Source organism: Phyllostomus discolor, chromosome 13 (assembly GCF_004126475.2).
Source record: "Phyllostomus discolor isolate MPI-MPIP mPhyDis1 chromosome 13, mPhyDis1.pri.v3, whole genome shotgun sequence".
Lineage (NCBI taxonomy): Eukaryota > Metazoa > Chordata > Mammalia > Chiroptera > Phyllostomidae > Phyllostomus > Phyllostomus discolor.
In genome coordinates, this window is record NC_040915.2 from 45,958,686 (window position 1) to 45,973,729 (window position 15,044).

General features: G+C 43.9%; 1 protein-coding gene across 1 annotated transcript; it reads right to left on the reverse strand.

Moving 5' to 3' along the window:
- Positions 1-2,286: 2,286 nt before the first annotated feature.
- On the reverse strand, positions 2,287-15,044 carry LOC114509624 (BRCA1 associated protein). Its single transcript, XM_036014734.1, has 4 exons — positions 14,906-15,044; positions 12,170-12,259; positions 7,123-7,226; positions 2,287-4,688 (listed from the first exon to the last, which is right to left on the reverse strand). The coding sequence occupies exons 1-4, from the start codon at positions 14,912-14,914 to the stop codon at positions 4,325-4,327; spliced, it is 567 nt and encodes a 188-aa protein (XP_035870627.1). The 5' UTR covers positions 14,915-15,044; the 3' UTR covers positions 2,287-4,324.

Genomic DNA, 15,044 nt, shown 5'->3' on the forward strand with positions numbered 1-15,044 from the left:
CAGTCAGGGCTGCCTCTTGCTTTTTAAACGAGAAAAAGCACATGATTTGCTCTGAGGCCTGCTGCTTCTTCCAGCCAAAGATGGCAAAAGACACGGAGGCCAAGTCAAAACTGTTTTTCCTATTCAGCATCTATGCCCAGGGCTCCAGGTTTATCTTCTGAACAGAATGGCACCATGCGTCACAGGCTAGGGTAGATTTACCCTGGGCATCGCAAACGTTCACGTTCCAATACCTTGCAGGTGATTTCACTCTTTGGTTGACTCCACCCCCTGGACAGACCTCTCCGCATTTATTCGGAGACGCTGCACCTGAAAGGAGTCTCAGGTCTGGGGGTTTAGAACATGGTCTGAAAAGCAGCGAAGCGGCTTTAGTTCACTTGGTGCGCTTGGTAATCAGCCTCGGAGGAGCGAATGTTATCTGCACCGGCACAGCCCCGTGCCAAGTCCCAAACCGCATTTTCCAGATCGTTCCAATGAGAAGTCTCTGACCCGCAGCAATTCGACATTAGGCCCCAAAGACCACAATCACCTTATAAAGAACAACAGATTGTGCGTCTCTTCCTGGCCCTCTTCAAAGCAGCAAGAATGCAAAATCCCCTTTCATGCTCTCCTAAGCATCCAGAATTACAGCAAGGAACTGCTCCAAGAAGTCTACTAGCGAAAATGATTCTGAAATCTTTTGGCTTCTGGAAATAGTTTTCAAAATTAATGTTTGATAGAACCCATTATCGAAGAGAGTGAGCATTCCCAGGTGAGCGTGTGAGTTTCTGGGATGCAAGGTAAGGATTCCCATTAACTTTAAAAAAATGAAAAGAGCATGTAAAGGAACAGATTATGACGGTAATCAGGAGAAATAGGCCACCACCTCTCCCTACCCCCCATAAAGAGTAAAAAAAATAAAAGAAGCCTTATATAACTTCCCTGAAGTCCCCTAATGCACAAGTCCAAAGAATGCCTTTTCGTTCGCTCCAAGCTGACCGCAGTGCAGCGTTTGGGGGAAAAATCAACTTCTAAGGACACACTTGGCTTTGACTCAGAGGTAAAACTCGGGGTTCCTGATGGGAAAAGATTCTATTACCCTTCACTCTTCCCTGTCATTTAAAAATTTACCTTTAAAAGCTCCATCTATTGGTGAGGTCACTATGTAGATACCCTAGGATTCCCATTTCAGAAATGTCTGCAGGCAAGAGTGAAGTCTGGCTGGTGGTGGAGGCGTGCCAGGGGAACACTCCACTTGGGGGCCTCCTGAACTCGCTGGAGGTGACGTCTTGGAGTGGTTTAGTTGCCCCTTGGCGCCATTAAGGAGCAGGAGTCAGGGCTCGAGACTCCTGAAAAATTTCCGTCCTGCTGCCAAGAACTACCCCAGCAGAAACACCACAACAATTAATTCAGTTTTATCCTGGAGAAAACGAAACAGCTTTCTTCAAATGTTGTGACTTTGGTTTTTTTTTTTAAGATTTTATTTATTTATTTTTAGAGTGGGAAGGGAGGGAGATAGAGAGAGAAACGTCAATGTGCGGTTGCTGGGGGTTATAGCCTGGAACCCAGGCATGTACCCTGGCTGGGAATCGAACCTGCGACACTTTGGTTCGCAGCCCGCGCTCAATCCACTGAGCTACGCCAGCTAGGGCTAATGACTTTCTGTTTTTGGATGAGCCCGTGGACTTCATCCCACGAGCCAGGATTTGTCACCAGCCCAAGCAATGCAGCACCGGGCACAGCGGCCAAATCTTCAGGGTAGTATTTGTGGTTCGTGGATTCCGATTGAACTAGGAGAGGGGTTTCCAAGTGATGACAGAAGGAGGTTCATTTGTGATCTGACAGTTTCCTACACTCAGCTGGCTGGCTATTTGAGAGTTTCTCAGCCCCTTTGAGGAGGACAGTTTCACCGCACAAGCAAGGAGAAGGTGGTTGCTTCAATGCTTTATCTTACTCAGTGTATCCTAACAAGTCACATTTGTGATGGTTTCCAAAAATAAATCTCAGCATGGTGACGGGTCTGGAAAAAAGTCTTAGGTGTTCATTGCTTTTAGTGCAAGAGTTGTGCCTGGGTCTTCTCCTATCCCAAGCCTCCAAATTAAAATAATTTCTCCTCATCTGTATCTGTTCAGGTTCTTATTATTAATTAGGGAAGTTGGAGCAAAGGGGCAGAAAGATGAAACTAACCTAGCTGCTCACTACCATGTTGCAAGGTTGAGGCCAAGGCCACTGACACTTCCTCAGATTATTTAGATACAAGCTCCCAAGCAAGTGTCAATCAGAGAGACACAAATTTCACATGCAGAATCATTTCAAAGTTTGGTTACTTTAATGCAATTTCACTGTTCAAGGTAGTATGGATATGTTACGTGGTTCATTTCCATCCTGAAAAACAAAACAAAACAAAACACTAACAGCTTCTATCTTATGTAATTTTGTCAAATTCAAACATAACCCTTTAACCGGTTTTTAAAAAACATTTCCTTTACATATCTTACGATTTTTATTTTCTGCAACATTTTTTAGAAACCTTCAAATAACTTGGAAACATCTGCCTATTTGCTCAATCCTCTGGGTACGGCCTTTGAGAACACTTGTCCCGCCTGCACAGAAAATCCATGTTCTCCCGGCTGGTGGTAGAGCTGCTGGATCGAGGTGATCACAGAGAAATGAGGAGGCAGCAAGCTCTGTGAACTACTTCTAGTTCTCTTCATTAGTATGCTCTGATCCACCCCAGCTTCTGCAAGGTCAGACACGCAAGACAAGTACTTGGCCAAAAAAGCAGGATTCTAACTAGTGTAAAAATAGATTTTAAATAAAATAGAATCTTTATAGGAAAGAGAATCAGGTTATGCTTTACATTCCCACTCTTGTTCTAAGATGTCTGTGGTATCTGGTGAGTCCGAGGGGGACTCACAGTTGGTCTGCCCTACGCAAAACTCGACAGTGTCTAAGTACATTCATTTTGCACAGTTACAGGTAAGGTCCTGTGGGAAACGCTGTGCAGCACATCCCACAACAATGGGTGGTGATTAGAGATATGGTTGGTGTGCTAACAAGTAACTTGTAAGACATTTATGTCAAAGGGGATGAGGCCTAACCACAGGCTAAAAAATTCTGAAATGTGGTAATTTGAGCTTTGGCTAATTATAAAGCAGAAAACAAACTCATCATTTAGCAGTTTGTCTTGTTAACCTATTCAGCTTACCTCTTTTGGAAGCTAAGTTCCAATGGCTCTACTTTAATTTTGTTCGTTATGGCGTATCATGAATTGTTCGACATCTGTGTTTCTGGAGAAGTACACAGCCCCTCTTGTTGGCCCATAAGCATTACATGACTGTTTTAAAGAGGGCTCTGATAAAATTCTTATTTTCGGATTTAGAAACAGCCTTTGGTTATAGCTTGAAAGCGTAATTGAAAATCTGCCCAAGCTCCCTCTAGCCGCAACCTGAAAATGCAGCTCAATCTTTTGTAAACATTCAAAAAATACTGATCCCAGCAAAATACACAATCAGCTAGTCTGAGGCCTCCCTCTACATTTCCGAATGGATGATAAGTCTGCTCATTCTTGCTAGATGCTGGGAAGTTCACTCTGAGATGTGAGCCTCGGAGCCACCATCAGGCCTCCTCCTTAGTTGAGGTTCACAGGGAGGGGCAGAGTCATCAAAAATAAACAAAATGGAAACACCACCGTTTTTCCTACACTGGGTCTACTCAGTCTGCCCCGGGTTGTTTGTTTTTCCTGGCTAGCCCCAGAGCAAGAAGATACGGCTGCTGGAGACAAGCCAGTGCTGCTTTATAGGCCCAGCCTCTTTTCATATAACATTCAACCAGTCCTTCAATTCCCCAGAGGCAGGGAGGGATGACAATGATATGAGGCTAATGCTCGGGAATTTTCATAAATCCTCAGTAGCCAGTGTGAACCTCTCTCTAAGGCAGCTGCAATGACCTCAGGGAGGTCTGATGCTTTAGAAATAGGTAATGTTACCTACTGACCCCAGAAGTGAACGTCAAAAACACCAACTCAATAAATACAACAGAAAAATGCACAACAAATTTGGGTCACCTATCAAGTAGGAAGGCAAAATGGTCATTAGAACGTCTGAGGTTAGTGAACTAAGGTTGGAAAAAGCAGCCACCTTTTAAAACACTGCCCTTTTCCGTCAGTTCTCCTGGTCGTCAGCCCTCTGCGTTCATTACACCAAACACTAGCAAATGAAAGATCCAAACAACTGCAGCTTGATCCTCACTGGTACTTATTTAGGGCCCACCCTCACATTTAGGCCCCAGCACACCCTGTCTGTGCCAGGGAAGAGAGTCTCGGGGACACCTGTTTCTGTGCAGGTCACTTGCCCCTCTTGCTGCGGCCCTTCCTGGAGGGCAGCTTCCCACTGCCGCCAGAAGAGGCAGGGCTCGAGGCTGAGGCCATGGCGATGTTGATCTGTCCCTCCTGGATCTCCTGCCGGGTCTCGGCAGGCAGGTGGTTGATCTTCTGCTGCGCCTCAAGGTAGAACATGACGTCACGCAGCTGTTCCTGGATCTCAGTGATCTGCAGATCCTTCTGGTCACAGGTCTCCTTCAAAACCCTCTCCTCCTCCTTCAGCTTGTTCTGCAGGAGGACCTGATTGGCTCGCAAACACTTGTTCATCTCCTGCTCCTCTTTGAGCTCTGTGGTGAGTTTGGCTACTTTTGTGTTGAGCTGAGTGCACCTTTTGCAAAACAAAGGAAGACAAAAGCACATTTTTCATTTGCTGACACAGACCCCTTTCTGCTCTGGGATTGAACAGAGGAGCCATGATCTCAGAATCTACTTAGGGTGGACTCCTCCCTCCCTGTTCGGGCAGACTGGTTTGCCGCCACTGCAACAGCTACATAAAGCAAGAATTTTGGTCCAGTTAACCCAAGTATAGCTTCAAGACAATTTTTCTTTTTTAAGCACAGAAATTTCTTCATGGCAAAAACTATTCTGTGATTCATGGTAAAACTTCTGCTCCTCTGTTTTGCAGTCAATGGTTAAATAGGTGGCTTTAGAGAGGATAGCAATGCTAAGAAGTTACGAGGAAAAGGGTTATTCTCAGAGAGTTAAGTAACCTGGCCTCACTGCATTTATGGAAGAAGGGTTTTCAAGAACAGGGAGCGCCCTTATTCTTGATGCCCAATCTTATGCGTAAGCAAAGAATCACAAATTTAGACATCATTTTTATGCATCAGAATGCCAAAGAACCCTGGCTGGTGTGGCTCAGTGGATTGAGCGCCAGCCTACGAACCAAAGGGTCAAGGGTTCAATTCCCAGTCAGGGCGAACATCTGGGTTGCAGGCCAGGTCCCCAGTAGGGGGCGCACAAGAGGCAACCACACATTGATGTTTCTCTCCCCTCTCTCTTTCTCCTCTCTCTCAAAATAAACAAAATCTTAAAAACAAACAAACAAACAAAAAAAAAAACGCCGAAGAGCTCACACCTGGGAAGAGGCACTCCCACACATGGCACCCGAGCGGGGACTGGTACAAACTCTGGAGGTCCACTTGGAGATCACTGGAAAGTCATAATCTCACATGCCCTTTGACATGGCTGCTCTACCGCCAGCAACCCCTATAACATACACTCAGGACTGCGCTGAGCATCTCTCTTCTCACCCACGGGAAAAGACGTTCACTGCAACGCTGTTTACGGTAGCGTTAGACCTGAGACAGCTTAAATGTCCATCAACGGGAGCTGCTTGAAATTATCGTGGGACGTCCACACCACGGAGTCCTATGTAGCTATTACAAAGCTCAAGATAGAGCTAAATGTGCCAACGTAAAAAAAAAAAATCTCCAAAACAGAGTATTTAACAAAATAGAGCATCTAATATTATTCTAATTTTGTAGAAACAAATATTACGTATGTGAGATGTTTATATAGGAACAGCAAAAGATCTGTAAGAGTCAATACTCACTGGTACCATCAATGATGGTAACCTCTAGTTGTCAGGATCTAGGAAAACTTACAATTTTAACTTTTTAATTCTTTACTACAGTTCAATTTGTTAGGCTGGTAAAAGTATAGAGGATTTCTGATTTTTATTTCTACCAGTGTGGCAGTGTTTTTACAGCAGCTAAAGAAACCTCCGGTGGCGAGTTTCTGTTTGGGGTGAGGAAACGTTCTGGAACAGACAACGGTGACAGCTGAACAAAACTCTGAATGTACTTAACGCCGACGAACTGTGCACTCAAAAACGGTAAAATGGAAAACTGTATGTTATCAAGACTTTTACCATACACGTACGAAAACTACTTTAAAAAAAAATCCAACTTCTGCCTTGACTGGTGTAGCTCAGCAGGATGGGTGTTGTCCTGCAAACCAGAAGGTCACCACTGGTTTGATTCCTGGTTTGGGGCACACGCCTGGGTTTCGGGCCAGGTCCCTGGTTGGGGGCATGTGAGAGGCAACCAACAGGTGTTTTTCTCGCTCTCTTTCTCCCTCCTTTCCCCTCTCTCTAAAAATAAATACAATCTTAAAAAAAAAACCCAACTTCTGACAATGGGGAAAATGTGTGAAAGGTCAATGGGAACTCTTTGTGCTATCCTTGTAACCTGTGTCAATCTAAATTTACTCCAAAATAAATGGTCTATTAAAAAAAATTTTTTTAAGAAACAGTTATCCCCCCTGAATTTATTTTTATCCATTTGCCCAGAGGTAAAAGCCCAGTTACTTTTGTGAATATAACTTAAGCCAGAAAGACGATTTCCATCAGCAGTAGCTACCTTCCCACATAACAGCAGAGCTACAGTCTTGCCGTGCTGCTCGTGAGATTTTCGCCTTATGTTTAACTTCTGTGGCCTTTAATTCTTGTCCAAGGTCAGAACGCAGGCCATCTCCAGCTTAGACACAGGCTCTTTTCTAACTGCCATTTCTCAGGCACTATGGCTTTGGGCACAAGGAAATTGACTGCTACGGACACAACACGCTGTGTTTTTTAATAAACATGAAATCACAGTACGTTCGCTCCACATACTGTGATTTCTCAATCACAGTGTGACTCCTAAAAACCTGGTGATACACTTGAAAATCAGTATTTCCTTAGGAATGAAGGAAATGAACTGTTTACATAATTACTGTTACAATAAAATACCGATTTTAAAGAACAGACAGATTATACCTACTTTCTTTCGACAGACTGCTTTTCTTTCAGGAGATCATTTAGTCTCTCTTCCAGATTATCACATTTCTCAATTGTTTCTTTAAATTTGGCCTTCATGTTGTTAATCTGAAAAAGCAAACAGAGGTTTCTTTTTTTAATCTGGGGGTGGGGTGGGGAAAACATCGATTTGTCATACCACTCATTTATGCGTTCATCGGTTGCTTCTTGCATGTGCTTTAACCAGAGACCAAAACCTGCAACCTTGGTATAACAGGATGATGTTTTAACCAACTGAGCTACCCCTCCAGGGCCAACTGGAGATCAGTTTCATTTCACAAAGATAAAGTTGTGTGGATCTGGGGGCTAACTTCTCAACCCCCCTCCCCCAATTACCTGTAACTTTGACAACCCAAACTTAGAAAAGGTGAGACAATCGTTTCAAAGAATTCCTGTAAGAGGAATACAAAATTTTGAGAAATCCTTTTTTCCTTACTGTTTCTTTATACTGGGATAAACAAAGGATCAGGAGCTGCTGAATGTCAAGGAAACTGCTGGAAAGTGAAGAATGGATCTCAGGCAGTAGAGCTGCCGGAGACAGCTGGTTAGAGACACTAGAACAGGGCTTCCCCTTCTTAACTCACCATTGTTTTTGCCTCCTGAGATTGCATTCCACAAACTATTACCCGAATAATCTAAGAAGCTTATCTAATCTAACTGATTTTCTTTGGGGTTTCCCACCCTCAACTCACTATTAAATTTCTCAAGTACCATGAAGCCACATGGAATATAATCAGTTCTTGTTTTACTGAGTTCTTTACAATAGAGACAATACATACGGAACTCATTCATATGACATCTTAAAAACTTAGATTCACTCCAAGGTAAAGATGTACAGGTTTAGGAAACGCCTCACCTCTACTGACCTTAGGACACGGGGAGAAGATCAGGTGGGAAGGGGAAGCAGTGAGGTTGGGTAAATCACAAGGCAACAGTGACAGGAACTGAAAGTAACTGAGGATTTAAATCCTATGGCCCAGGCACCTGCTAAGTATTTTATAAGCAGTATCTCCTTATAACACACCTATGACTTAAGCATGCCAGCTTCTTACAGAAACTGAGGCAACACATCCAAGGTCACTCAGATAGAGTGTGGTGGGTCTGGGACTGGACCCCCAATCTGGGTCCAAAGCCAAGTTCTAAACCTCTCTTTCCCTACACTGTAGTCCTAAGCTGTACAGCAAAGGAATAGTGACCTCTGGGCAAGATCTAAACTCAGCAGAGATCCAGGATGCATACATTGTCCCAAAGGGCCACTGCTTTTAACATTTCCTTTTAAACATCGTTTTATTTATTTATTTGAGAGAGAGAGAAAGGAAGAGAGCAACAGAAACATCGTTTTGTTGTTCTACTTATTTATCCATCCACTGGTTGTTTCTTGTATGGGCACTGACCAGGGATTGAACCTGCAACCTTGGTGTATCAGGACAACACTCCATCCGAGTTAGCAGGCTAGGGCCAACACTTTCTTTTTAAATATTTGCCATATGGCCTCCCTAGCAGGTCTCTAAAAAGTACTGCTCCCTCCTTTGTAATAATAAGAAAATAACTGCTTTGGAGAAATTAACTTTATAGCCAACTACCATTAAGTAGGAAGAACATGCAATTAACGGGAGATTTCTGTTTTTTCTCTGTCATAAAAATAAAAATAGCTTTAAAATTGCTTTCATTCTAGTCTGTCATTCATTTTCTCCTCAATATTGCTTTAAAATAAAAGAGCATTAGATCCATTTGACATTTTCTCCTAAACTGGCTCCTGTTAGTTTAGGGAAATCAGAACAGACAGAAATGGAATCAAACTGTCATGTTTTGATCACTAAAGACACTTAAGCCAAACACATTTAAATCAAAATGAAAAATACCAAGTAACCCCAAAAGCTTTTTAATATTGCTTTTAGATGCTATAGATAGAATGTTACGTGGTTTAAATCAGTGCTTTTAAAAACATTTCTGTCCATTAGCCCAAAGTAAGAAATACTCAGTATACAAACACACACAACTGAAACAGGAGTTTCACAAAACAGTATCAAATGTGATGTACTCTGACACTTTATACCTATCCTGTTTTATTCTGTTTAATAAAAATGCCAGTTGTGGTCCACCAAACTCACTTTACAGCCCACAGCTGGAAACACACTGATCGCTACCATGGATCCAGAGGTCCACGGAGAACAGCGTCATCTTGAGGGGAATCCCCTCGTCCTGACGGCTTCGTGTGTGTGCTTCACTCACGGCCCCGTCAAAACCGAGGACCTACAGGCGGGTATGTGATTCACGAGAACAGACCCTGCTCACACGCCATAATAAAGGTCCTACCAAAGGCACCGGGGGACAGGAACAGTATCATAATTGAAGTTCACAAAGAAGCTCGACCTTCATCTCCTCCCCTCCCCACCACTAACTTTCAAGAGGCCCACGAACAAGAATCGCTGTCAGCGAAACCCACGCTCGGTTACTGTTAATCCTCGCACGTGCTCTACTGCCGGAGGTGCCAATGGACAGAGGGCAGGTTGAGAGGAGGATGGGGGCAGGAACTTCCATTAACTTGCGGGTGACCAACACTTGTTACCAGACAACGAAACATTCTTTCCAAGCCCTTTGAGCTTTTCATTTAGGGCTGCCCTTGCCTTCATCTTATCCCTACCTAAACTTAAACACAACGTTCAGTTTTTAGCTTCCCTGCCGCTTGACTTTTCACGGGCATGTGCTAGAGAATGCAGTTAATCCTAAAGAATCTTAAAAGGCAGAGAGAATCCTGAGCTGAGCTCCCGAGGGTCTGCACGAAGCACTTTAGGTGGTCACGCTGGTGCGGCCCGTGGAAAAGCCCATTAGTAAGGCTGCTTGGGTTGCCGGTGCCCCTTCTTCCCTGGGAGCCCATCGCTGGTCGCTGAGTGGCAGCAACCAGCGCGCCCTCCTGAGTGCCGCCAGAGAGCCACGTCCTTCCCCCATGTGCTCCAAACAAGCCCTATTCAGGACCCGAGTGCCTCTGGAAAGGCATTTCCATTGCTTGGACGGTTCTTAGAAGAATTTCATCAAGAACTTTTAACTAAAGGTCATTTTAAAGCTAGTGTTAAGCCTTATTTTTATTTGATTTTTATCCTCACCTGAGGACATTTTTTTTTCACTGCTTTTAGAGAGAGAAAGGGAGAGAGAGGAACGTCATTGATGGGAGAGAGAAGCACCAACTGGATGCCTCCCGTAGGCACCCGAACAGGGGATCGGGTACAGGGGACTGGGGATCCGGGATCGAATCTGCAACCTAGGTATGTGCCCTGACTGGGAACTGAACCTGCAACCTTTCAGTTGTGGGACGATGCTCCAACCAACTGAGCCACAGTAGATAGGGCAAGCCTCATTTTTAAAAATTTGATTTCTCCTCATTTGTGGCCACACCCAGACACTAGGACCCACGGGCCTGGCATTAGGAAAGAGCTTGGCCCTGCCTGCTCGGCTCCAGGATAACCCTCCTCGGAGGTGAGCCCCAAGCCCAGATCTGTGGTCCCCATCCGAAAGCCCAGGTACCGGTGGGGATTCAAAAAGCTATCATGTAAAAAACTTCAAAGCCCTTATTTAATCCTAGGGGAATCAGTGATTTATGAACACTGTCTGTAGGTAGAGAAAACGGTTCCTAGGTTCCTAATTATACATGGTCCTCCGGTGTTCACTGGTTTTCGAACTCCCTCTTTGGGACCCTCTGGGTTCCTTGTTCATGCCAGAGACAAAGGGAAAACCAAGTGCGTGGACTCTGGGACCTCCACCTGGGTTTCCACCCAAATCACACCACTTTTCTCTTTTAAATGTCGGAGTAGCGAAGGGCATCTTTTTAAAATGGCATCTTTGTTAAAAATCTGAAAACCGCTGCCCTAGACCAGCGATTTTCAACTTTTTGCATGTCATGGCACACATAAACTAATTACTAAAATTCTGCTGCACACCAAAAAATGTATTTTTTGCTGATCTGACCAAAAAAAAAAAAAAAAAAAGGTATAATTTTGATTGATTCACACAAGACAGCTACTGTTGTGTTGGCTGTTGTCATTTTTCTGACAGTCTAAGAGAAAAGAGGTCAGTGCTCCTGACTACAGAGTCAGGTGTCGCAGATTTTAAAAATTCTTGTGGCACACCACTTAAAAATTGCTGCCCTAGACCAATGAGGAACCATGGTGACCACGGAAGTTCCAGCATTTCTGCCCAATTTTTTTCCCATCAACTCCGAAGTAACGTCTTGTTGTCTCAGAGGCCCATGTTCAGCTCCCCAAAGCAGCTGTTCCCAAGCTGACAAACCAACTGGCTGACTCAAATTACAACCCTCATGTACATACTTCTATTTTTTAAATAGAATTACACCAGGCGCTAGAAAACATTACCGAAGTTAACAAACAAACAACACCCCAAACCTCAAAATACTAAAGCCTTTAAATCCAAGGTTTCTTTTTTCCTCTTTTTTTTTGGTACATGCCAGATATTTTACTTCTTCCTTAAGTTAATATGGTATTGAGGTCAGCAAACTATAAAATTTTGCTTGATTTTATGTATGCTCAATTTAGTAATCCTACAGGAGACTATATGTCTGACTCTCTCCCCTTCTTAAATTATACTTGATTGATTACATTTGCAATAGTTTTTGGGGGTTTTTTTGGATTAATTTCATTCTCATTGTGTCCCAGAAATGCTTGTTCCCTGACACTGGCTGTCTCTGGTATAATGACAATTCAGGTGCTTCCCGCTTCTTCCTGGAATCCTGGTCTAGAGTTAGGTTTCTGGAGTGAGCCAAGTTTTTTCCAAATTCTTGTTTTCTTTTTTCTTCCCCCCAACTCCAGCTTTATTGAGATATAACTGACATACGTAAAAGAAAGGTTTCTTTTTAGAGGCAGAAGGGTCTTCACCCATCTACGAAGCTGAGAAGGAAGGATCCTGAGATTCCTGCGTCCCTGCAGCTCCGCCCTTCCCCACCCCGACATCAGGCTGCCCCGAGGCGTGGCGCTTCAGCAGTCACTACCCCACACACTTACTTCCTCTGCTGTGTCCTTCTCTATCCGGACTATCTTGTTTTCCCAGTAGATTCGCTGCGATTCCAGCTGGCTTGTTAGTAAATATGAATACTGAAAACATGGAGAACAAACAACAAGACATAAGTCACTGTAGTCAGTCTCTGAAATCCAATTAAAACCTGACTTCTAATGACCTACAGAAAAGTAAGAGTAACCATCAAAATACACGTTACACCTTGGTTCCACTGTGCTCACTAAACCACAATTACACTTCTGTCATCCTGGGGCTTCCGATCCAGTCAGGGACACACAGGACGCACAGTAAAAAAACTTAGGTGCCTGTTCAAGCCGCTTTAAGAAGAACATGGTTTTTAAGTCCAAGTGTAATTCAGATCAGCCCACCCAACTACTCTCCCCTGCCTCCTGCTTCCCCCGCAGGAAGCTGTCCCATCTCTCCCAGCCTTGGGTCCGGTGGCCCCTTTCTCAGCTCCCTCAGCACCCCGCCTATCCTTAATGGCACCTACAACACTAGCACTTAATCCCTGGTTTTTCTGCCTGTCTCCCTTGTCTGGACGGTATTATCTCAAAGCTGTAACCTTCGAAAGCAAAGACTGTATCTTTACGTCTGTACCCTCAGAGCCAGGGACACGCTGGATGTTAAGAAACTCTCTTGGCCTGACTACGTGGATGAACGAACAGTGCAGTGTAACTGCAGGGAAGGACAGATGGCCTCTGACAGTAGGACACGGAAGGACTTCTGAGAGAGAGATCTGAGAGGGCTCGTGACACACAGGAGGAGGGGACGATCGAGAGAGGTGTGACCCCAGCGAACCACTGAACCCGGACGTGCGCTGTGGACGTGCGCTGTGGACGTTCAGGTCTCTTCGGAGACGAAGAGGTGACACCAACGCGGCCTGCGGTGCAGCGGGTGCAGAGGTGGGGTCTACGGAAGGCTCTGGGGCGCTGCATCGAGAGTGTGCGCCAAGGAGTGGCCAGACCACACCTGCAGTTGGGAAAGGCCATTCTAGGGGACTAGATCTAAGCCCGTGTGCAGGCCAGAGAAGAGACTAAGAGTGGGACAGAGGGGACAACTGGGAGAGAGAGTCTGCGTGACCAGAAGGTGTGCTCCAGGAGGGCAGGGAGTTTGTCTGGTGCTGCGGCCCCATCCCCAGGAGGAGCGGCTGCCGGGCGGCAGCCCTCAATAAAACAATCGTTGAAGGGACTTGCAGTCACGTGGAAGGGTTCTTCATTCTAAAACCTTAATGTAAAAGGCCTGAACTTTTGTCATATCAATACAATTTATTGACTGTAAATTGATTGATTGTAACACCACCACCCTTATTTTAGGCCACTCTACTGATCTGTCAGAACTTAAAAGCCTGGAGATGAGCTAGTTTTCAAATGTCTATTTTCTCCCAAGGTTAAGGTATTTTTTTTTTTAAACAATCATTTTGAAATTTGTAAAACAGGACTCATGGGAAACCTCTCCTTCATTAACATAAAATTTACACAACATCAATTTTATAAGGAGACGGTTATTTACTGCTATGGAGGAAAATCAGATTGTGCTAATTTTGTTGTTTCTTCAAACATATGAATACCCAAGAGAGCTTTACAAATATAAGCTTCAAATTCAGAAAATATAAACTTTGAGTATACAATTGTATAGAAAAGCCTCTAATTCGCAAAATGCCAGCCCAATACATAGGGAAAAGCTCCTCGGGCGTGGAAAAATACCACCGGGGTTCCCTCGTTCTGACCAAGTCTGCTCAGTTTCCGACTGCACTGTAAGTGCACTCAGTTTCCCAACGGGGAGATTCTTAACTTCCGGGGTTACAGCAGCTACAGAGGACACCTTAATACTGAACCTGAGACGACTTGGAACATTGCACTGAAAATAAGGCACAGTGAAACGTAGACGTTCAAAGAAGAAAATGAGAATAAAATAATTTTAATAATCCTTCACAGCAGTAATAGAATTTTTTAAAAAGTTGACATGCAGAGTCAAATGGTAAAATTAAAACCCCAAAGGAGGGCAAAGAAGGAAAAACCAAGACAACTGTAACAGAGTAACAATAAAAAAAAAATGCTTTTTTATTAAAAAAAAAAAGAGAGAAATCTGTAAGAAAAATGGGAAGATACTAAAAATGGTTCTCAAAAATAGTGTAACGTGTTTTAAATAAAAAAGGCTATACTGTTAAAAAAAATTAAAAGCCCAAAGCATCGTTCAAGTTAGAATAGTAGAAAAAAGTGGTAGACACAGCTATTTAGTAATTACTAGTAACTTCTCTTACCTCTAACTGTAAGGCATCTATTTTCTCTTCCTGGCAGGTATCACCCTCACATTCATACTGCACTATTTTTCCATCTGTTTTACTTGCAACCAGTCGATGGACATAATTATCTAAAGAAAAGAATAAGTCAACCAAGGCACGTTTCTCTCAGAATGAAAAGAGTCTCCATACTCTTAACTCCATAACTGACAAAATTTTGGTTTTACAGATCTAAATTGCAATATTTCTTTAAAAGAAGGCTAAATCATTTGAATTTTAAAAAAGAGCAAGAGGGGAAGAATGGAAGCATTAACTCTCTCTATAACACACATTTCAGGCCGTTCACAGGAAAGAAAGCCCTGCAGGGCTTGAGTCTGCCGCAGCTGTCAGGAAGATTTCAAGCTGCGAGAGAAAGCGGGGAGATTCTCAAGGAGAAGTTTTCACACACAATGAACCCAAATGGAAGAACGAGAGCGGTGCTCACCTCCAGCATAGTCCCAGACCCGATGGTTGGTCAGCTGCATGGCATACGTGTGCTGGGTCTCCTCAAAGTGCTTATAAGCATGTCGACTTACATATCGCCCACATCCTATGTGGCCACATATTAAACAAATCCAAAGGTT

Excerpts from the sequence above, each read along its gene's own strand:
- LOC114509624 (XM_036014734.1), bottom strand. Across the intron at positions 7,227-12,169 it reads AGAAGGACACAGCAGAGGAA|ATTAACAACATGAAGGCCAA; the intron begins GTAAGTGTGTGG and ends TTGCTTTTTCAG. Across the intron at positions 4,689-7,122 it reads AAGCAGTCTGTCGAAAGAAA|GTGCACTCAGCTCAACACAA; the intron begins GTAGGTATAATC and ends GTTTTGCAAAAG.